The sequence below is a fragment of the Anopheles stephensi genome, chromosome 2, assembly GCF_013141755.1.
Source record: "Anopheles stephensi strain Indian chromosome 2, UCI_ANSTEP_V1.0, whole genome shotgun sequence".
NCBI classification, from domain to species: domain Eukaryota; kingdom Metazoa; phylum Arthropoda; class Insecta; order Diptera; family Culicidae; genus Anopheles; species Anopheles stephensi.
Genome location: NC_050202.1, coordinates 39,605,801 through 39,630,800, shown reverse-complemented (window position 1 = coordinate 39,630,800; position 25,000 = coordinate 39,605,801). Strand labels below are relative to the sequence as shown.

General features: G+C 36.6%; 1 protein-coding gene across 50 annotated transcripts in view; it reads right to left on the bottom strand.

Moving 5' to 3' along the window:
- The window catches only part of LOC118507856 (calcium-activated potassium channel slowpoke), a 66,269-nt gene that overhangs the window by 31,369 nt on the left and 9,900 nt on the right, over nt 1–25,000 (bottom strand). For 26 of the 50 annotated variants that reach the window (XM_036046991.1, XM_036046999.1, XM_036046998.1 and 23 more), the window contains 4 exons: nt 23,226–23,393; nt 11,187–11,278; nt 4,288–4,398; nt 3,602–3,707 (listed from right to left, as the gene is read on the bottom strand). In XM_036046991.1, coding sequence (XP_035902884.1) covers nt 3,602–3,707; nt 4,288–4,398; nt 11,187–11,278; nt 23,226–23,393 — 477 coding nt within the window. Of the gene's footprint in view, nt 1–1,313; nt 1,420–3,601; nt 3,708–4,287; nt 4,399–11,186; nt 11,279–17,982; nt 18,075–20,668; nt 20,761–23,225; nt 23,394–25,000 lie in introns of all 50 variants that reach the window. The other 24 variants (XM_036047044.1, XM_036047045.1, XM_036047012.1 and 21 more) reach the window with 5 other exon arrangements.

Here is a 25,000-nt window from a genome sequence, read left to right as displayed (position 1 = left end):
AAGTAAATCCAAACGAGATGCATACATTAAGAAAGGAAAATTGTCTTTAGAAAAAAACAAAAAATCAAAACGTCTATCTCATGTAACTACTTAAGGTATCGATTAAGTGAACAACATGTAAGCTTTAAGCTGTGGTAATTAGGTCTAAAAACGAGCTGCTCTAAGCTAAAGTGAGAGAAACCGAAGACAAAACCAAATCCATCCGACAAAATCGAAACAAAATTATCTATCGACTCCTACTACAAAGATCGAGCATACATGCGTGTGCGTGCAGTTTATTTTTTTGTGTAGTGCTGAAAGAACAGTGAAAATTGCTCACTTACCGTAACATTAGCTTCTCAAATCGTGTATGGAACAACATTTAATCTAAACAGTTCTTACTTCTGCTTCTAAGGATCCTTGGAAAAACTTATTAAATAAAATGGTCGTTCTAAGCATTTGTTATTTAACACGGTTTTAGCTGCCATAAGCTATTTCATTTTAAATCTCTACAATTCCGAAAAGAGAATTAAGCGCGAGTGTACGTTATATTGACGTACCGTTCACTAGTCCAACTTTGGAATATTAAAATCCTGTGACATCGAAATGGTTCTTTTACTGTTAATTTTACAGCACTTCTCACACACAAACTTCGTTCACTTTGTCAAGTGTTTCATGGGTTCAAAATTTATACACAAAAAAAAATCGGCACGATGCTCATTTCCGAAGGTTTTGGTACATGCAACAGTTTGCGGGTAACAAACACCTATGGTCACAGCTCAACGGTGGTCGCCTAGGGCACACTATGTAAAACAGGAAGTTGCTGCATGGTCTGATAATGCAAATCAGCGCACACAACATGAAACGATAAAAAATGGGAACGATTATACAAACACCACACATTGGTCGCAAACATATATACACAAAATTGTGTAAGAGTGTTTTGTCTGGGGGTGTAGCAAATAAACGTTTCCTAAATCATAGAAAAACTAAAACACATTCACCACACCTAATACGTCTAGTGATAGAGAGTAAAAAAGAACTATTGTCACAATAATATGCAAAAACACAAGGAAACGAAAAAACGTTTCAAGAGCGAGAGAGCGAGAGAGAGAGAGTGAGAAGAGAGAAAGATAGAGAAAAAAAAACAAGTATGACAAAATAAACCAATTAATGAAATCAGTAAAAGGTACACAGTAACAAATAGCGGGTAAAATCGTAAGAAAGAAGTTTTGATAAAAACGCACGCAAAATGGACACTTGATAGAATGGTTTAAGAGTAGTAGTGGTAGTGGTAGTAGTAGTAGTATTAGTAGTACACTGACAATGATTACCTTGACCCGCTGCAGATCAATTGGGCTCATAATCGTTCCCTGGAAAAACTCCACGGTGGTGAAATGACGTTTGAATAGACCTTCCAGCTCCAGATCGGGTGGTTTTCTTAAATGGTCGTACATTGGAAACGGCCGCAATCGATATGGGTTGCGCCCGTATGCATGGACATTTTATGGGGAACATTTGTGTTTTTTAAGCGATGCATTTATTCGCGTTATTGCAAACGGATTTTGCAAAACACAAAGTAGCGAAGTTGTCGTACAATAGCGTATCATTGCATATGGGTAGCATCATATGGGATTCATGCGAATCGTGGGGTATTGGATACATTTTTCCGTTGTTTCGTTTTTATCGCATTTTAGGTTTTTTAAATGTTAGAGAGTGAATTGACACAAAAGTCATTTAAGAAAACGCGTATCAGTGAGCGTTTATTGTGAACCAAATAAGTAGTAGAGATCGAGTTTTGAGTGTATATAGTGCGTGTTTTGAATAAAGCGCAAAAATAGAAATAGAAAGAAAAGACACATTTGAGGTTAGTCAGAGAGTAAATGGCGTACTGTAGCGGCAAAACACCGCTACGAAGTCTTTGTCCTCTCCACGGAGTATCGTTTGTTTTTTTTTTTTGCTTTTTGTTAAAGGGAACATAAAGTTTAAAAAAACATATCTTTGTTTCTTTGATTTGTTTATCAATTATAATATTAAAAAAGCGACTACACATTATTAGTTATCTAGCCATTGTGTGATTTGTGAAAAAGCGAAACGTTTCTGCTATTTTTGTTTGGTTTGGATATCAATCATATGAACCGCCATTTATGTTGATAGTTTAAGAACTATAATAGATGGGAAATACCTTTACCTCTTGTACGCGAACCGTTCCAACCCGCCGTGAACCGTTATGGTATTACATTATAATTGTTGATAAAATTAGCAAACGCACATTTCAGGTAGTACCCAAAACGAATAATACGAAGCACATAATAAAAAAAGTTACATTTGAACGAATGTACATACAGCATTTAATAAGGTTATTGATAAATTTATAATACGAATTATTGCATTCCAAAAACGAACTAAAACCATTCTAAATAAAAAAAAAAACATAGTTTTTTGATTCACTGTTAGAAGTCAGTAAAAAAAAATTGTGAAACACAGTTTTTGGTTTAAATCAATCGAAAAGGAAACAAATCAAAAATACAACAGAAAACAGAAAACAATGTTGCGTGACTAAGAAAATCGAAATAGAACACTGATTAGATAGTATATTGATTAGCGAGTAAGATTGAAACGGTGTCTAAAATATGATTACCATGCGCAAGCACGATGTTGGCATAGAAAGTTTCAATGTGCGTGATATATGAATACCAAGCGCAAAGCGGTATGCCATCATCGAAGTAAGAATATTGTTATACTGAAAGATTAAGAGATTTAAATAGTTGTAATAAGATAAAAAAATAATCAAACAAGTAAAACCGAGATCGAAGAAGACAATTGACTATCTACGCTGAGGTCTAATCATTTTTCAACGTGACTGGCTGGCCAACAACCTTGCGATACTGCCTACAGAGATTGAGTAAAGAACCAAATTTTTTGGCTCATTTTCATTGTCGAAACAAAACGATGGGCACCTCGACTGAAGCTGTTTGAGTTTGTTTGACTTAAACAAATCTTTCGATACAAGCGCGGAAACAAATGTTGACCCTTTCACCTCCTGGCGCATACCTTTGACTGTTTAGCTTAGACTGCATCGTGCCACTAGTTTAATCTGCGATAAGTAACGCGTTATGGCAAAGAAGCATGGTGTGTCTTGACGATACAACGTAAGCAGTTGTACATATGTTCGATTGCTTGTGTGCTATGGAACTAAACGTGACCAAGATCAACCACGAAGTATAAGCTAAGGACACAGCCTGAGACAACTTGATTCAGCGTAAGCCTCCCACCGGATGCGTCAGCGGCGCGCAAGAGTGCAAAGGCGGTTGTGGTGCAAGGAAATTTGTTGTTTAGTGTTACATAGTCGTACAACGGCAGAACAATGAGAAAACGTGTTTTTTTTTTGGTTTTGTTTGCTGATAATGTTCACTGGTAAATTCTTTGCAAAAGGAAATCAAAGCTTTATATTTGAAGGTTGTTGTGGTAAGTTCTGTTAGGGCGTTTGGTTTTGGACAAACAAAAACAACAAAAATCTTTATGAAGAACAGTTTTGAAAGTGTCTGTTTTTGGAGGTAGTTTGTTTTGTTCTGTTTTTTTTTGTTTTGTTTTTAGTTTGTTAAAATCTGTATGCATATACCTTCACTCGTTCCAAATCGACCGCATTCATCATAGTTCCCTGAAAAAACTCCACCGTTGTGTAATGACGCTTCAAGAGACCTTCGAGTTCCAGATCAGGCTCCTTTCTACATTGATATTCGTACAGGTATGATCAGTTATCATCATTATTATTGGTCATATGGTTAAAAAGTAGATTGTTGCTTTGCTTACAGTTACGCTATAGATAGAAATGGCATCAAATTATGGTGAACAAAGGTACTAAACTTAAAACCTTGTAATAGCTCTTTTTTCGAACAATTCCAACTAAACGCATTGGAAAGCAAGGAGTGACGTTAGTGTATGAATCCATTTAATTTACCACAAATGAAAATGAAACAGATAAATTAAGTCCGAATCAGCTGGTTAATGTTTATACCTAAAGGAATATTTTTTACTAGAAAAAACGATCAACTGACCGTCAAACGTTTTGTATAGCATATAATGTCTAGAAACCGTTTCATTTAATAAATATTGAGCTTAAGCTTTAATATTATAATTGATCTTGGTTATTTGTTCTAAAATAAACGAACAAAAATTAACAAAAACCATATGAAACCATACAGCGATCGGTTGCGATGTCCTACCCAGTGACATGCTATGGATCGTAAAAACTCAAATAGTCTAATAATAAAATATTCTCATTTGGATACAGCAACGTCTACTTACCGATGTAAAAATACCACTTCGACGTCGACGTCCTCGCGATCTTCATGTAAAAAGTCCTTCAGGAAATGCGACACCGATTCGTATGTTATGTGCCCGCACACCACGATATGTCTATTACCGTATTCGGTATCCATCAGCCGCACAATAACACAATCAATTAATTCACCGAAAGCGGGACACATCAAGTGGGTCGCATTCATATTCCACCACGAACACCAATCAATATTCGGTGATAGCCATAGCCAGTGTAGACGAAGCGCAGGACATCGTTGTAAAGGACGTCAGGGATGCAGGATCGTACGGCCGGGTTGATGTACCGAATGCATCAGGACGATGCAAGATTGTTGGAGAGCGCGCGTGCATGCACACACATACACGACAATTGCGTAGACAGGGCGAGGTGATAAAGATACACAAAGAAACACATATGTTAGAAACCTATACATGGACTTGTTTCGCGTTAAACGCCAGCAAAACAACGGAACAGAACATTTAAAGTAAAAACAAAACTGATAATAAACGTGACGTCGGCTATAGGAACCGTCACTGATCCTGATAGGATCCTGGTCGACAATGACACCAGCAGCTGGTTATCCTTGTTGTAAAGCGCGTTGTAACGATAAGCGATTACGAAAGGCACACATCTTTGCTAGGATATTAGAAAGCACCGACACCGACAGGGATACTACTAGCTGCTAATGCCATTGCTTACTTTGAAATGGATACACAATCGAAACCAACCTAATAAATCATTTCGGTTAACGGGAAAGCAAAGAAAACCAATAACAAGAGGATTGGGATACAATGATCATATCAAAGATTTGTTAAGGGAACGGATAGAATAGAAAACTCAATTACAATTACGGCGATGACAAGGAATGTGAGAAACACGGTACGACGAATTCACGAAACGATTTAACTTTCAAGGTACAGATGAATGACACGACAACAACAAAATCATAACACTGAACGAGATGATGGATGAGCAAAGAAACGAGACGATAGAAACATGTAAATGATACACAGAGTTTGGTGATAAAACTGGAAACACAAAAAGGGGGAAAACAACAACGAAAAAGGAAGGAAGAAACAATCGGGCTGCATGCAAATAGACAGTTTCTACCACACGACGCTGATGAACAAAACACGTTTAACGAAATGGAGTGTTGTTTTGTTTCGATCATTTTTCTTTTTGTTAGGCTAGGAGAGTTCGACGAAGGAGTTAAACAAAAAGCAAGTAAAACGGCAACATTTCAAGGAGGCATCGTCATTCGGTACAATTATTATCATGATAATAGCTTTGCCTTCGGGCTCAACGCTGAGCCACTTGACATTGACACAAAAGAAAAAGAATGCACATAGAACGATGAAAGTGGCAAGAGAACGTATTGTCTTCCTATCGCACATATTGCCATACAGCTAAAACACGGTACGCATACACAAGAGCGGTGCCGCCAGTATGAACAACGTCAAAAATAGGTTATTATTTTTAGACAACATTATTAACAAGAGATAGCGAAACACAGAGAGATGGAAAGAATAACAGAAAGACGAAACGTTGGTGACGTAAAGGATTACATAGTATAGTAGTAGTAGTAGTTGTAGTAGTGGTAGAAGAGAGACATTTTTTTCGACACGTTTTACGCAAACTATTACTTTATAAGAGCAGCTATTTCATTTTTGTGTGTTCATTTTTTTTAAATCTAAAAACTTGAATCAGGTGATTTTCCGTTGTCGACGTTATGTAGTGTCCTAGCTAAAGTTTTAACGGTTCTCTATTAATCGTGAAGAGGAGAAAGCACTATTGGATTCGAGCATCAACACACAGTACTATTATGCGATGAGTGCCAGCGACGCATTTCGCTCGTTTGATAGCTACTTAAAATACACACACTACAATATACAATATATATACATACATATATATATATATATATATATATATATATATATATATATATATATATATATATATATATATATATATATATATATATACATAAAGGTATAAAGGTAAGTAAGGTTCATGCAGAGCTACGGGCATGATTTGTACAGATGATCTTACATATTAAAACGTTGGGTATTATCACTACTTGTGTATTGTGGGTGCAAAATATGATTGCAGCAGGTGGTTATTATGCCTAGGCGTATCGTACTTATTTTGGTGCAGATTTACTTGATGCAAAAACTACAAATACAGCGGAACAAGTGTAATACACACTAAATAATACACATACACATATCACTAATAATAACGATCATTACGGTACACGGTCGCATGCAAATCCGTCGCAACGTATTGGAAGCGGTGGCATCTTTAATCATTATCTTTCTTTATGCGATACATCTTCTTGTACGCCTGGGTTATTCAGTCAGACACATCACTACTAACTGAGTCGATGAGACGATAATGTTTCCCATAATGTTTTCTCGCGAATGCTTTACAACAACGATTCAACGGTTCGATATTACACACACGGCAGGAATCATTGTATAGTAAACAGTTTTTCTACGAGCACTTAGTCACTTGCAATCAATTCTCAGCGTACATTGTACATTTGCTACAAAAATGGACTTCACCACATACGGAGAAAACAACATTAGTTTTGTTTCATAATTTTACGTCTAATCGTATTTGGGCATTAAAATCCTGGCAACATCGGAAAGCTTCGGTAATGTAACTTGTATGTGTTGCATCAAAAAACAACCTAGTATACATTATTTACTATGCTCCGTTTCTTTGTTTGTTCCTCGATGGCTGGGTTGCTGTCTAGTGCTTACCACAAACAAATCGTTACTACGGAGTGTATGGGTGTGGACAGACAAAAGCGGAAAAACACACTATCACATCAAAACATATCCAAAACTACTCCAACTGGTAGATGATGCGGTTTTAACGCACTAAGTATAGCAGGTTACAATTGAAGCCTGGCCACGCATTTTATTTTGCAATAAAACTTCTAGCTTGTTATAATTTTTTTTAATATGTCACTTTAAGCAATGAACATTTCAACTTTCCCATCAGAGAAAAATACATTTAATATGCTATCGATTAGAATATCCCTATCGTTCTGGAATTTATTTATTTTTTCCCCGATTTCGTGGGAAATATAAAATTTTAACATTCCTCAATTTAGCAACACCGTTATTGCACCAGGCAATATGCCAAAGTCATGTGAAAAATCAACAGCAACAAAATATGTACTGCCTTCTTTAAGGACGGAACACCGTGTAACAACAAATACAACGTACTTTGTACTATAAACATCAAGCACAAAACATTACATAAACGTTAATAGCTTTAGTTACGTCTGTCGTCAGGGATAAATAGCAGAAATATGTTCCAACACACGAATACCAAGACAAAATGAGTGGTAAAACACTAAGAACATAATTCATTCGTGCATTAGTTCCTATAGTGTAATCATTCACAGAAACAGTTTCGAAACGAGATGAGGGCTAGCCAGAGTATATGTGTATATATGTTTTATATATATGTATAAATATATGCATATATATACATATAAATATGTGTATATGCATATATACGTGTACCTGCATGAGATAATAAAAGATCACTGTATTTCCATTGTACAGTACGCACATTACAACACATATTTTATGAAGAAAATAACTCTAAACGATTCTTCAAAACAGTACAGATTAAGCAACCTAAAAAAATGCATGTTTGTTAATAATTTTGTATCAATTTCCACTCAAATTTCCTCGATCAAAAAAGCTCTGTTAAGTGTTAAAGACTGTGTGAAGCATTGGCTAGAGTTCTGGAATAATTTAACTTGTAAAAATAACTAAGAATTGCTTTACAGCCTTCATATTTAGCATTTGGAATTCAATGTCCGCCTAACCAAATGGCCTTACTACTTAAAGACAGTTATGGTTTTTTTTACATTTCAGGTGGATACAAATTTAAGTAAAATGGCGTTAAAAAGGTAAAAGCTATATTCGATGTGGTACGACATCACTGGAAACATTCAGTACGTCTAGCAAATCATTTCTTCCTTTAGAAAAATGTTAGTGGCTAAACATATCTAAAATACTTGGTATGGGATACAATTACCGTAAGGAAAATATCAAGAGCTACACTTGGCAAAACATTACTACCAACATTGCATACCGTTCCTAGGTAATCGAAATAGCCTGTTTTATGAAGTAGTTATAAAACGGGTCAATCACTTTCCATGTCACGTAAAGAGGTATTTTACGGTATTTTAAAAGAATTAAAAAAACAAAAACAACTGGTCGGTAGCTTAAAGCACCTCTGGTTCAAAAACTCACACAATTTGCTAACCATTAATAGATACATATGACTGGGGACCCAAAAATAGCATGCATAATACAACGTTTTCGTTTTAAAATGGTACGACCATTTAAATGGTACGACAGACCTTCCGATTAAGTAAATATCATTCTATCGTGTGTGAGTGTATGTGGATGTGTGTGTGTGTATTTTGTCCAAAGTATACCCAATATCAACAATCATATCTGTGTTACTAGAATTCAATCGGAAACTTTAATGCGTCGTCCACACACGGAAATTCTCTCTCCAAAGTAACGAAGCTCCCAAAACTGAACGGCCTACCATAGTGTAAGGGGACTGATTGCTTTATATTTACAGTCATTTGGCAACATCCTCGCCTCACGGGACTCTACTACTTAATAATGTACACTGCCACACACACACATACACATACATACATACACATATACGTCCGGTGCCCGGAGGTAGATGCTTATATTGTTATAATATGAATCAGCTATCAGTGGTCAGGGAAATAGTACAGCTAATCTGGCACCAAAAATGTTTGTTAAACACTAACACAATAAGATACATTTACTTCCATTGAATATAACACACTTATCGATATTGACACTACACAGATTCGATTGATAATCTTTACGGCACTCGACGTAGCGTACATATTAACCATAACCTAGAAGAGTAATCATACAGTCTTCCGGTGCGTCAACCAGATAAAGGTTCGCTCCACATTGCGTCGAACATTCGATCCGGTCTGTTTGACCGCAGAGCAGATGCGTTGGTTAATGAGTAGTCGGGATAAAAGACAGGAAGTAAGTAAGTGGGGGAAACGATGGTTGTGCACGCAGAGTCAGAACCAGACAGTCGAAAATATACTCAGCGAAAGCGCATTTTCATTTACTCATTTCCAACTAGCCTTTATGAGGCGACGCTTCCGCTGTGTATACCAGAGCTGGTTATGCTTCTGCAGTGCACATTAGCGAATATAGGCGCAGTTGAATGCTAACAATCTACGACGATTTATTTGGGAAGTTGAACACCAGAGTATACCTTTAATGAAAGACACCAGTTTGTTTAAATTCTTTTTTGGTTTTGTTATCTTTGTGATAGTTGCATCCCAAAAGAGACATGTTTATGTGGATTCAATGTAGGTTCGTTCGAAAAACAAAATAGAAAATGTAAAAAAAGAACCTTAAAAGGTAGCGAAACCAAACCAATCGCAGCAAATGGCAGATCGAGACAAAACGAAACCATATCTAGCAGATTCGCAAAAACAAACCAAAAACGCACAGAGACACACAACAAACGGATGATACTGCCTATGCTGCCACCGTTGACAGATAAACTGCAAACAGGGCACACATAGTGGTTGAAAATAAACAAAAAAAACTAACGCAAAGTGTTATACATTGTTTTGAAATTATACATTCAAATTTGTAAGAAAACAAGAAGCAGATGCGTTGCGATGCGTAACTGAGACGTAATTAAACAAACATCAAACCAAAGTTCTACGCAAAACCCATAGAAGCCATTTATGATCGGCAGTAGCTACTGCAATCGTTTCAAATCGATGACAAAGGGATTAGTGTATGATCAAAACAAGAATTCCAAACCAAAACCAAAACCAAAGATAGTTTTTCAAAATTCACTTCAAACAAGCGTGCAAAGTTTAGTTGGCAATGGCAATTGCACCAAAGATAAAGTAGGGCACTGAGAGGGAGCTTCATGAAGTAGTAAACGACATTCATCGTACATCCAAAAAGTGGTTCAAAAAACATGGGTACCGAAAAGCTTGTTCCGGAAACAGGGACTCAATCAATAAATTATAACGTATAATTTGGGATGCGGAAAGTCGTACCGCTCAGAAGACATTCGTATGGGTTTTGTACATAATGTTCAACCAAAAACAGAAACGGAAATCATAACAATTACATTCCATCATTATGAGACATTTAAAGACCAAGATACGCATGATCAACACAATATTGGCATAGGACAGTGAACATTTAGCAAACATTGACCATACAGAGAGGATAGTCTTGATTGAAGATTAAACCAAATATCAACACTTTGAGACAGAAACAAGGACAACGGAATACGCCAACAAGAAACAATACACTAATGTCAAACAGAGAGGACAACAGCCACACAACACTTGACTGGTTAGGAAAAGGAGGAATCGAAAGATTCAGTTCGGAGAAGGATAATAATAAAAAAATAATACACCAAAACGCTTTAACGAAACCAAAGCTGCGCTAGCAGTATGTTGTAAACAAATAAATAAAGAAAAACCAACAAAAAACGGGTTGCAACAAATGCTGTGAATTCGGACATTTCCAAAAGAAAACAGCTTAAATGTTTGTGCGAAAACTGAATAAGGAAAAAAAGAACAAACAGCACCATAACAGATGGAAAGTAAGTTGCGCGAATATCTCGGGACTTTGACAGGAGAACGAAGGACGAGTGAGCAAATGAGAAATGAGTACGGAGCGATGTGCAATGCGAAATGGAACACAAAACAAAGAAAAGGATAAACAAGTAATGCTAAGGGTGAAGATGGTGGCAGTGGCACAATGGAAATGCGAACGATTATAATGATGTAGGTTCTGTAGAATCTCACCTTCTTCCCCGTTCATTCTTCAGTGTTCCCCCATATTTGGGTCTTGTTCCGATCAAGTCTATAATCTCTGGTATACAACTTGCAAATATCGCCTTTAGTTTTGTAGCAATTTTCGGGAAGTGTATTTTTTGTGGAGGTAGTAGTAGTAGTAGTGTTGGTTGATATTAAGTTCAGTTTTTTTTTGTATTGGTCGTTGAGCAGTTCGATTTAAGATAAGAAGATAAGCAGTAAATTTCATAATTAGACAGCGAAACCCATTGAAAGAAACGATTGTTTAGAAATATAGTGAAGTTTTAGATAAATTGGGTGTGTTCATGATCGACAATTTAGCCAGCATTTAAGTAGATATTGATATTTCCGGTGTTCGTACGTTCATTCAGTTTCAGATTAAAATGGCCGTTTGAAAATTGGTTCCGACATCGACACCAGTTTTCAGGATGTTGTATGTTTACGACACCCATTCGGAGTGGCAGTGAGGCACATTTTGTTTTTTTCGCATTTAATTTTCGCAGTCGTCAGCGTACAGCGATACCCATATTCGATAATAGATTATTTTGTCGTTTTGTTTCGCAGTTCGACATAAAGCCACAGCGTAGAAGAGATAGACCCCGAGTTATAATTGAAAAGAAAAAGAAAGAAAAACAAATGTTTTAAAAGCTGAGGTGGGCTGCTCCATTCGATATCTGAAGAATGAATGAAGAATTAAAACATGTATTGTATGTTTTTTTTTTAAATATTATTGGTATCTCTAGCCTTGTAAAAGCTTCTTGAACTGGTCAAACGTAACAGTGACGTGGTCAAAAATAATGCCAAAGAAACCAATCAACCAGAGAAATGCAACCCCATACATCTCCACGTGTACGCTTTGTGCCTATTCATTGTTCTACGAAACTTTACCATTCTTACTTTCTAACACACTGCTTGGCGTGTGAATGCGTAAAAGGATCACATATCAGTGAGCACGACCACGGGAGCTGCGTGCTGCGTGTTTTTTATTAACTATTTTGTGTGTGTGTGTTTTAATGGGACAAGGGCATAGTTTTTTAACGTTCAACACAGAAGACTGATTGTGAAGTCCAAACGTGTGTGTATCTTACATCTTAACCTAAAACAACTCTGGCTTTCGGTTCCAGTAAATCACAGCTCTACAAAACACGCGTTTAGTACGGTAAACCGCCAACTTAAGACACAATCGCAATTACACATCGCGAGTACGCACACCGCCGATGTTGGTAAGAAGTTGGACGAACAAATGAAACAAAGGAATAGAAAAAGGAATAATTTTGTATCGATTGAAACAATCTACAGAAAACAGAACAACTCACTCACACACTCCTCTAGTTTCGGGGGTAGGGCGGGTGGAGGGGGGAGGTGGGGGAGTGTGGAACGTGGGCTAGACGGATAGAAATGTGACTGGACTGGTGCATATATAGAACGGTATGGAACTAATGGGCATGGGCATGGAACAAATGGAAAGGATAGGTCGCTCTTATGATCGATGCTTCCGGTCACGCTTTGACGTTCTAGCCGGACCGGACAAAGGATATATAACAAAACAACGAATACAGTGTGACACATGACTCGGCTAAGAACGGAATAAAAAAAAGAACAGAAAACGGAAACTAAAGCAAATACCTACGTTTCAATGACTGGAGAGTAACAGAGGGTTAATTGTTTTATTTCTTTTTTAAGGCTTTTAAGATATTAGATATCAAAATTGTTCCCAATAAAGCAACACTACTGGTGAGCACAATTTCTTTTCTTCATTTAATTTAATATTCAGTCAACCAAACCAATTTGTTTATTTTACCCACAAGCATAACGTAGACCCTAGTACCGTTTGTGCAACAACACAAGTTTGTAAACATTTTTGCAAAAAACTATTTCAGATATGTCGATAGGTGTACATCAGATGACCCGCAATCAAATTGCCCGTTTGCACTGCAGACATGTCATGAGTACCAGGCAAAGCCTCATAATCATCGCCTCCGTTATCACAAACAGGCTTTGATTTCTTGGTGCTTAAACAGGCTTGGTAATCGAAAGAGAAAGAGCGTGAGAAGAGAGATGGAGAAAACGAAAAATATTAAGGATAACCTCGTTCTTCACTTTCAAAAGTTCGTACACCAGTAGTACGATACGGGGATAGAAAAAAAAACAAAACCAACGCTAAAAATTCTAACCTCGCCAACACACACTACGATCAAACCATCGGTGGCCTGGCCAGTCGTTGTTACGGGCGATACAACTCAAAACCCATTTCCAAAACAAAACGCAAACAATGGTCCGAGCGAGGAATTTTTTTTATCAGCCTGAGCTCTAGCAAATGCTCACGCGTGCCTAGGATCGAGTAGTTTTGCACTATTTTGAAAAAAACGGATCAAATAGAAATAAAGTGAAATAACAAAATCCTTCCGAAATGATTTGCTAGCGCTTAGAACGGGATCAAGTCCAGTCGTGTATGTGTGTGTGTGTGGGTGTGAGAGAGAGAGTGTTTGTGTGTATTTATAGAACTACACCTGATAGAGTGAAATCTCTAGCTTTTATGTGTGTATATATATATTATATAATATATATATATATATATATATATATATATATATATATATATATATATATATATATATACATATATATATATATACATATATATATATATATATATATATATATATATATATCTCATGTCTAGCCCAGCACTCTATTGTTCTCGCCCATATCCCGAAACAGGATGATGCGCGTTTGCCTTTGTTTATCATATTCCATTATAAATCGGTTTATCTTTTGTAGTTTGTGGGGTTTCAATTACTTTTACGTTCGTTATATCAAATTAATATGTCAATCAGGATTATTCCAACTATCAATTTCTTTAAAGAACTGTAACAACAATAAAACAATTTTGCTCTAATATGCGTGGCTGCGGCATACAGGCGGCTGTGCAAGCAAAAATCTTTATCTACAGTAAATGAATGGTTTAAAATTGTACGTAAATAGGTAATACTAGAAGAATTCAAGAAGAAGGAAGAAATGAATCCAGAGATGGAGTAAAAACAAAACAAACAGCTGTGAAGAAACGATAACACAAGAGCTAGGTTATAACGCAAAGGAACGTCTGCTCCCATTTGTACAGCGTAATGTATTATAGGCTTTTACGTGAACCTCACATAACTGTAAAAATTAAGGTAAACGACCGATGGCCGGTACTGGTTGGTGAGAGGGTGGAAGACACTGTTGGCAGCAAAAATAATACTCAAAACAAATACAAAAAGTCTACAAAATGTTTCATCAGTACGATAAGTAATCGCAGCGGCTTAGTACTTTTTGTATTTTTATAAAGATTTAGACGAGAGATTTTGGAATTTCTGGTGCTCCTGCAAATGCAATACGATGTATGTTTCCTATATTCGAAACACACGGGTCATTTCCATTCAGGGAAGGAAAAAAACCAGAAAATCCTCTGTACTGTCTCTGTTATTACAAACCGTAGTGATGACGTATGGTAACAAAAGGAGTAAACAACGCTTGTAAAAGAAAGCATGATGATAACGTGGAGAGTATGGTGTTGATAATATTCTAATAAATGGCGTCGTTAAAATTCGAGAATAGAGTTATTCTACTCGTATTTTTTTCTGTTCAAACCGCGATGAAACAGCCGGACAAACAAAACAATGCAGAAACGTTTGCATGGCTGCTTTACGTATGGACACATTTTTACCAGACACTAAGTCTCTGTCGGAGGTTCGACAATTGTTTTTGGTGGTGGGTTGTTGTTGTTTCAGCTAAATCTAGTTGAGTTGAATTATTAAAATCGAATGGCAAAATTAGAGATGCGGAAAAAACTGTGCAAAATTAGAATCTAAAGGCTGTTATAGGAACCGAAAAAAACAGGTATAATAGTAAGCTAAGAAGAATAATAAATTTCGAAGAATAATGAAGAAAAAACAAAAAAAAACAAGTGTTATTACATAAGTGTTTCGTTCTACATTATCGGATAAATACAGATCTGAAAGGAAATAGCTAGGGAAACTCAAAACGAATGAAAGCCGATTATTGTTGGCGTGGATCGTGTTCTGCCGAGTTATAAACAAATTCAATACGACTGCGCGCGTGATTGGTTTTCGGTGTATGCTTCTTTCATACAGCGTCGTTGCTACCCGTTTGAGGGTTGGGGCTTCTAACTTAGTGATACAATTTTGTTCAAATTTTAAAAGTAAAAAAATATCTCTCTTGTTCCATCTTTCACCGTTGGCCTTATCACTTTCGTTCAGGGTTGGCTTTCCACCTGCCACGACATTCACACACCCAGACAGAAGTTGGGTGCCAGAAAAAATGTTGGCTCAAACAAGCCCATAGCTTATAGTATTTTTTTTTTTTTCATTATTTGAGGCTCTCCTTGAAATTTTTACAATAGTACCAATGGTAAATAAAAGCATGTGTGTTTGGCATATCTGTAGAATGTAAGGTGAAAAAAAAAATATTATGAATGAATTAGTGCGATAACTATCTGTCAAAAATAATCCTTACAGATCAACACATCACAGGATTCTCACACACACGCACACACACAGGCACACACACAAAAACGATGTGCTTTGATGTGTTGTCACATTGATGAAAGTGCATGTTTTTTGTTTGTATAGTAAAATGATTCAGACTTAGACTTCCATTCGACGAAACACCAGGGAGAATCAGATTCTTGTCATTTTTAAATGGTTTGAAATTCGAGCTTCTAAAGCAGCCAGGAAAAGGTCAGACAGTTTGAAATCAGCTTAACCTAAACTAAGAACAAATACACAACCGAAACTAAATGCGTTTAAACATAATAAAAACACAAAACAATGTATAAGTGAAACGAAGCAAGGAAAAAGCCAAGAGACCAACATGGTAACAGAAGCTTATGGGTTCTGAAAGAAAGGTAGAAGTATTCAAATGTTCAGCCGATATCAGACGTTTATAATCGGTGCCTTTGAATGATGAGATCTTCGACATTTCGACATTTCGCTATGAAAGCCACGAAGTTGTGATTCACGTACCGTTTATGCTACGGTTCTGTATAGCACGCGCAATAAGTATTAGTTGGGTAAAGGTTGGAAACAATAGAACTATCTCCAAAAACCAACAAGCTGTAAAAGCTTTTCGGAATCGGGAAATCTAACGACGTATTGTACCAATTATCTCGATCTGTAGTAAACTAGTTTTAGTTGGAGGCAGAAAACGAAAATTTCGAAACCAGCATGCACAAAAAAACAACCAAATGTAAAAAATAGCAAAACAATCCTAATAGTGAATGCGCTTTATGAGAAACTCAATATGGTACCTAACCTAGGGAAAGTCCAACTAAAATGCTGCATTTTTTATGTAACCAGCTCTATGGGGCTCATTACAATTATTATTTCCAAAGGTGACATTGAACTGTTTAGTTGTAGTTGTGTATCGTTTGTTTATGGGACGCGTCACACTACCTAGATGCAAATGTCAACAATTGATCGTATCTATCCTAGACACAGCCGCACGAGTAAGTTTGGGTTTTGTGGGACGATGCCGCCAAGTAAGGACTCATTGGTTCTTTTACGAACATATCACGGTAAAAGGTGTCATATTCGTTAAAGTTAAGGCTAGCGAAATTAAAACGAATGCAAATGTGCAAGATGTTTATACATGTATGTATATTTGTGGGTTGCGAGTGAGAGCGGAGATTGACAAGTAGCATCAAATGAAGAATTCGCGAAATGAGCCGAAATACATGCCACAAAGAAACCAATGCCTTTTGCTGTATGGTTGATCAAATTTGGTTACAAAACGAGAAAATTAAAGAAAAGAAATCATGATTCGCCCGGGATTGTTATTGGTTTTCTTCATTTCTTTTCGTCAAGTTGAGCATGTAGCTTAATTACATTCGTTAGGAAAAACTACCGCTGTGATATCATCTTTCACATTTTTTTTGCTTATAATTCAATGAAAACATAATTAAATATGCCTTGGGAGGATAGGATCAATTGCCGTAGGTTAAAATGTTAAAATTATGCATAACTTAGCCTTTTTACGACAATCAACCTACATAATGGAGATACTACTGCGAGGATCAATCATTAATGGGATTACTTTTCCAGACTTTATCTTTACGATTACTAAAAATAATTTAAAAATGCATTTTTCAATCGTTAAAAAAATTCTTAAGCAGCCTCCGTTATCTAGGTTGGAACGCATTTTTCCAACTTCTCCTTTTTGTTGTTAGGGTAGAGAAGAGGAAAACTTGTGCTGCTTGCTAGGAGATGTATCCCAACAGTAAAACTCTAGTTTACTTATTTTAAACGCCATTCATTACGACATGTGGGAACACTCAACTGGCAAGCAATACATATTTCCAATTGATAATGAAGAGTGTTAACGTATGCTCAACTAGAGAAACCGAAAAGAAAAACTATGATAAAGGAGCAAAAAAGGAGTGTGATTGTGAGTGTTTTTAATTCATTTGGAAAATAGTACGCGAAGATAGATTGTCTCTATCTATTCATTATCATAACTTTCGAGTATAGGAAGATAATATAACGTATTCATTACAGACGAAAACCGAAAACGAATTATAACCCATACTGGAAAGTCATTTGATATGTAATAACAAAATCAGAGTTGAAATTATAATCGAAAACCAAATTATGATCAAACACTATATCAATCGAGTAAAACGGAACAAACCATAAAAGAAAATGAAAAAAATAATAAAACGGAAAAAAGGAAACCAACAAGAAAAACTTTAAACAGAGTAAACTTAGGTAAACTCGGTACGGTCGTGTACCTTCTTCTAACATCCTTAGTGTATTTGCCGCCGTACTTATTCCGCTGTGCTGCTAACTCTGTGATCTCCGGAATCCAACTAGCGAACACCGCCTATACAGGAGTATAAGGAATAGTATCACGCACACAGGAACATATTAATCACTGAACGTCATCAGGTCATATGCAGCGCTCATATCACGATTTGGTACATAGTCCATCTGCTTATAATTATTGCCACCTACAGCAGTGTAGCAGTGTAGGGCTACTACAAACGTTTCAAGGCACATATTAACTGGAACCCCCGCTGTTTTTATAATTGCATTTAGTTTGAAAGTTTCATATATTTGGGTACAGTTTTGTTCAACGTTGCAGTAATGGAGTTGTATTTAAAACATATCTGTAGGCCCTTGACGTTCTATCAACGTTATTGCAGAACTTTACATCTCTCTCTTCACACACCAAACCCTCAACGATTCAGTCCACTGGTAGGCTATTGTTTCGTTTGATTTTGATGACAGCAAAATTACAATGAATTGTCTTTAAACAGTCTTTGAGACAATGGACAATAGCAACAGTTAAACTCTTTTCATATTCGATCGCTCGTTGCACGATAAGACACTAATCTACTAATTATGTTCACCTGACCGACTATGAAGAAGAACAAAAACACCACAAATTCGACCGTTTTGAAAGTGAGTGTTTCAAATGAAAAATGTGACTAATGATACTTCAAAACCATCACTATCTCCAAAGCTATAAATTTCCTTCATGACAGGCTTCTGACTGAGAGACGTACGTTTCTATTGTTTCATATCGCTAAAATTTGTGCGATCGAATAGAAAAGACAATGACATATTTATTTTGTTGCTTTGCAAGCTCTATACAATATCAAAAGAAAACATTCAAAACAAAAAGAATATGTGAATAGCAAGTCTCTCGGACCGCATGTCGTCTAACGGTATGTTACAGGAAAACCAAATGAAAAATAACAAATTTTAGCGTGGAACTGGATGCAATACTATAACCGAATTAACAGAATAGTGTCAACCGATGCAACATGATTTAAGTCTAAAATGTGTAACAATTTTAACATCAATAGATTTTTTTTCAATTTATCTACGCGATGAACAATAGTTGAATTAGGTAAATGACATAAAGAAAAGTAAATGTGACTCGAAAACAAATCAAACATATTATCTAGATCCATACTACGAAAGCTGGTTTCTAAGATTTGTAAACACTTCTTTTATATGTGTGTGAGCGGTCGGCATTTTTATCATATTGCAATGTACTGAACCGATACAGATGTTGAAACAGCATTTGAAATAAGCGATCAGAAGACACTATCGCTAAGCATTGGATAGTCGTTACGCACTTTCAATCTAGCATAAGGTGAGATTAATAGTTTCAGAAATCAGAATTCAGAACGAGAATGATTTCGCCCGGTGAAATTCATTCTTGACGAAGGATACTTGCAGCGACACTAAACACATCAACACAAAGATTTTCTCGTGATGTTTGTAGTACCCACGATAATGTACCTTCCGATCGATTATTTCAGAGTGCTCGAACGCTGTTCGCTTGCAACATATGTAACCGATTATAAAGTTATTGTAAGTATCAACGAATATCCTCGTATATAGGAGTAGAGAACAGATTAGAACTCATGTATAGCGCGCAATGAGTTGCTAATGGTAATTTTTAACCTGGTAATCGTTGCACGGATTGCTTGAAGTGAAATATCATACAGTTCTCATTACTATTAAGCTACGCTTATGCAGTTGTTTATCAGGATCGTATAGATGTATATTTTGCAGTTGTTTATCAGGGTCGTATAGATGTGTATTTGTAACTATTAAAAATTTAAAATGCATGAAACCAGGAAACCTTATCTGCGTTACGCACCGTTTTTCTGTTATCTTCAAACCGTCAACCATACTCAAACACATACACATACTCATTATTCTGGACTGTGCCTATTCTTTGCACGAAAGTCAACAACGATTTCAACAACAAACATATGCCACTGGCAGTCAACTATCAAGATTAGTATCACTCTGTATCAAGATTAGCTTTTGAAACTCTGAGCTATACTGGGTAATCTCCGAAACTCATCAATCTAATGGTCTACTGATCAGGAGAGGTTACAGTAAACGATGCTTTGCAAAGGGTGACACAACACAAGGTTTAGAAGGTTAGTTTGAAATTTGATAGTATGGAGTTAGCTGCTGTCCAGATGAAGTGGTTACGTTAAAAAGTAGCATCGAAGGCAACATCAACACCAGCTTACATTGCGTCGTCTTGCTGGTTTTGGCAAACATTAAGGAGTAGTGTTACACGGAACAAATGCGTGCCACCACATAACCATACTCTTCATTCCAAACACAGTGTTTCAGCAAAAAGTCAACGTCACGAAGAATGAGGAACAACGCAAAACAAACAGAAAGTATGTGGAAAAATAGTAAGTGAAAACTCAGCAAAACGAGTAGGAAGAGCAAAACAGAATGCGTAAATCAGATTAAGGGGGGACGTTCATCGCAAATGACTGAATGAAAACGCAGCGGATAGGGAGTGAAAGTATGGGCGGAACAGAGCGAGTAACTCAATCAGGACCGATAGAAAAGGACAACAGAAACATTGAATAAAGTCATAGCACAATTAACGTAATCAAAAAACAATGCTATACAGGCATTCGCTTCAACTACCTTTTTCCTTGCTCGCGCTTTAGTTCACCGCCGTACTTAGAACCGCTACCAACAAGTTCAATAATTTCGGGAATACTGCTGGCAAACATTGCCTAAAAGAGTCAATTGAACTTCAATGATTTTCTGTAGGATTTGAAGATGAGTTAAATGGAACTACATAGTAGCATGAGTAAACGTTTCATCATTAGTTTGGTATTTTAGGTATGCTAATGCATTTCACACCGACTGTACGCTAGCCACTAACGAATGCACTGCCAAAGTGTATGCCATGTGCGATAGGCAACATGAAAACAAAGAGGGGAAAAATAAATAAGAGTAATAAATGGCAGATGTATCGCGCAAGCGGTGTTCTTGAAATTGGCGATCAACAAACGGACCTTCCCCTCACTTCAACTTCTTCCTGAAACAAGATCATTACAAACTACCTCCGTCCTGATTCCTTGCTATCGCTCAAATTATCGCTGTACATGATTACCTTGTTGACAAAATAATACGAACGATATGCGCTAAGTTTGCCAACAAGAGCAAGCTACATATTGCCAAGAACCCTGAACCAAACAAACGTTAAGGATTTATATACTTTCTATGTCACTCAAGAATGAAAAGATGAATTGAAATTAAAACAAATCATATCGGGAACTAACAAATTCATGATTTCTACGTATGTTATGCGGCAGCCAGCATAAACGCCTCACATGCAAACGTATAATATTTTATTTGAGTCAACCCTATCCTGCCCGCGACGCGAAATTCACGTGTTTTCGATACTGTACTTATACAGTTTGTAGTTACCAAGTAAAGTGGTACAATTTCAAGCGATATAGTGCGCTTTCTATGGCATGCAGGGTGAAGTTAAAATATGGTCAAATGATAGTGTTTTAAGTTTCCTAGTCATTGTTTTTCAAGAATGCACTGTTCGTTACCTGGAATCGAGAACGTTAACCATTGAAAACAAAAAAATAGAACATGTTTCTCATGAAAATTCAGGTGCATAATGTTGTTTCTAACCCGTGAAAACCAAGCAAACCTAAATTTGTTATTCTTTGTAACATACTGTTTAAAGTGAACACAACACAAAATAACGTCCCTGACATTTGATTATCGTAAAAGGAAAGCAAAACTCAAATGCTCTTTCAAAATGTAAAAAAAACAAAATGCATCACTAAATAAAACTGCAACACAACCATAACTTTACTACTTCCAAGCGAACACACACCGGCCGAGCAATCATTTTGTACAATCATATCAATACCAAATTCGCTCAAAATGCTCGCACTCAGTCGTGTTGGTAAAGCGCGCCAAAAATTAACACTATCTGATCGGCAGCAAGCGACATATCCTAGATAGATGCGAAGCCTGCATATGAATGGAAAGCTGGCATTGAATGTTTGTATCGGTCATTGCTGGCGAGGAGAATGCTGGAGAATAAGCGACATTTTTTTTAATTTCAATTTGACTGTCAGCACTATCACATCCTATACCAGGTAGCATAACGCAGATGGTCGTACAGTTCTGCAAACAATCTTTACAGCTTTGTCGATGGGAAGGATATTTCCAAACACCTAAAGCAAAACCTTTGTTCAGGTTATTTTTGCAGTCCTAGTTGATATTTAAACATCTATTCTAACTTACGGCCTTCTCCCTGATGTAGTAAAATACACAGGATTATGTGAAAGCTTTCCATTAAAGCACACTTGTTTTAAAAGCTAACAGAAAGACCAATGTCACCCAAAACCTCTGTTGCCTGTCCATTCGTAAAGCGTAACATAAATGCAAATAGGTATTAAAAGCAGCCCGCACCCACCGAAAGCTCGCGCATGTACATTTCTGACGTTTTGGATTACTTTCCGGTTCCTTCCAACTCATGTAGTTCAGGTGAGATGTGTTTTATTATACCTACTCGATGACGATTTTATTTTTTACCCATTTTAACACATGAGACCCCCCGTGGAAACACCTAACGCACATAGTGACATCAAAATAATAATCACAACATACCAAACAAACTCAAATAATTAAACGCTGATATGTACAACTTGGTCGGCAAGGGGCAGTTGCTGCTTTAAGCGAATTTACTTCCTAATGCGATAATTTACCATTCCAATTCAGATTAGGATCGTTCTTCGCTTTGCATTTTTCAATTCCACTGTACAACTGCAGCAGCTTACGTCTGTGCGTATTTGTTTACTGTTACTAAAGCTGCTCTGTACTGAATCGATGGGTAATCGGCAAATCAACATGATCCCGTGATATATTGGCCGAAAATGTTACTGGCCACACGCTTTCAATGTGTGTGTGGTTTTTTTTTTCAATTCAAACCCTTCTTGTACGAAACGTATGACACACAGGTTTTGTAACACTGGGTAATCAATAGCGCAATGATTCGAACTTTTTCGAGCGAAACGTGATATCGATCAATGCATTAATTGCTGTATAAACGTTTACGTTCAAAACGCTGATTATGTCGAAAAAGAGATCAAAAGTATGCGAAGAGAGATAAAGAGTAGAAGGAAACAGAAATATGGACAGAGCGCAGAAGTATGAAAAGATCACTTACCAAGCCAACAAGTAAAAAGAATACTAAAAAAGTTCGTCCGAGAACCGTTTCACAGTAAACGTCGCCATAACCTACTGTTGACATGGTGACAATAAGAAAATATACACATGTCCAATATGAGAGCTGTTGCGGATTATTGAACTCCAGCGGATCGCCAGAATTTTCCAACTGTTGAAGGGAGAAAAAAAGAAAATAGTTACGAGAAACGGAACAAAGAGAGAGAGAGAGAGAAAGAAAAAATAGAAACGCAGTATTAGTTATAATGGTCGGTACAAGTGGCACAAAACTGGGTCAAGTAGTTGGAGCAAGGTGTACGGAGGATATTACGAGTTGTTTTTGTGGAAAATAAAACAATGCACTGGGTAAGGATTGAAACAAACGATTGAAAATTGTAAAGAACAAAAACATCTGTAACCTTCACTGTAAATCTTTCAGATGCGAAGCTGTCTGCGATGGTGCGATGAGCGCAGAACAATATTGACCGCTATAGAGCACCGGCAGACCAATTGCTACAACACGATTGCGATTTGTATGATCAATAAGATGGAACCCTTCTCCTTCCATTCCATAAGCACGAACGTAGACCATTCGGTATTGCTTATGGCTTTAATTCTACATATCGCACCACTTTGCAGCAATTGGCATGCAAATCTGCAATGCAATTTTCGATGCTTCCCAATCATTGCACAGCATATTTTAAGGTGCTTTTTCATATTTTCCTTATATATTTCAAAAAGTAAAAAATAAATAACTCAAGACTTTAATAGTTGTGATACAAAATACCTGATCAACATGACAACTTGTATGCATACAAAAAGGTACGAGGCCGAGATCAAATATACGCATTTGAAATATCTATTTGAATGACTTTGAAATGGGTGCAAAATGCAATTGTGGTAGATAGTAGGACAAACAAATACCTCTGAATACGACAATAATAATGACCACGGTGTTCAAATACTACGTTAAGAAACCGAAATGCAAAACAAGGAGCAGGATACAAAAACAGAGCTCGAACGGGATAAATTTGTCATAAAATTATGCAGCATTGCTTAACGATACTTTTGACATGCGCTAAAACGTATAAATGCATTTGTCGCATTTTGCCTAGAATCAATTAAGACGAATAGTATGATTTTTGCCGTAAGCGTGTGTGCATAATAAATTGTCGAACCTTTTAAAAATATTAAGTTCATGAAGCAAAAACTCATTTTCAATGTGTTTTGCGCTTAGATGATAGTTTCATTTTTTTACCTCAACACCTTTTATTTCAAAACGAACGATCGATCAGTGTTTATACCAATTAAAGAAAACCAAAAACATCATATAACTCGGTCGTGAAAATTTTTGTTGCACTATGACAAATATTCAAACTTTCATAGTTCAAACGAAAAACAAAACAAACCAAACCAGGATTAAACAAAACTGCCACGCAACTGGTCGACGATATTGGTGCATACGAATTTTATGGCAATGACTAAATACGGATAAGAATCAAATTCTACAAAATAAAAGGGTTTGCATTTTGTCTTGTAGTACATTTTTTCTTTAAACCGGCTTCCTAAGCTACAATCGGCAAATATGCAAAAAAGAAGATAAATACTGTTGAAGAATTATGTCGATAGTTTAAACGTAAACGTTACGTGGTGTGAAAATGCACCTGCTGTTTTCTGTCTGTTTGTTTGTATTTTTAATTGCATAAGGATAAGCTGTCTCATTCTCATTTGAGAAGCGAAATGGAACAAAAAACAAGCAAGGTTTCAACAAATATGTAA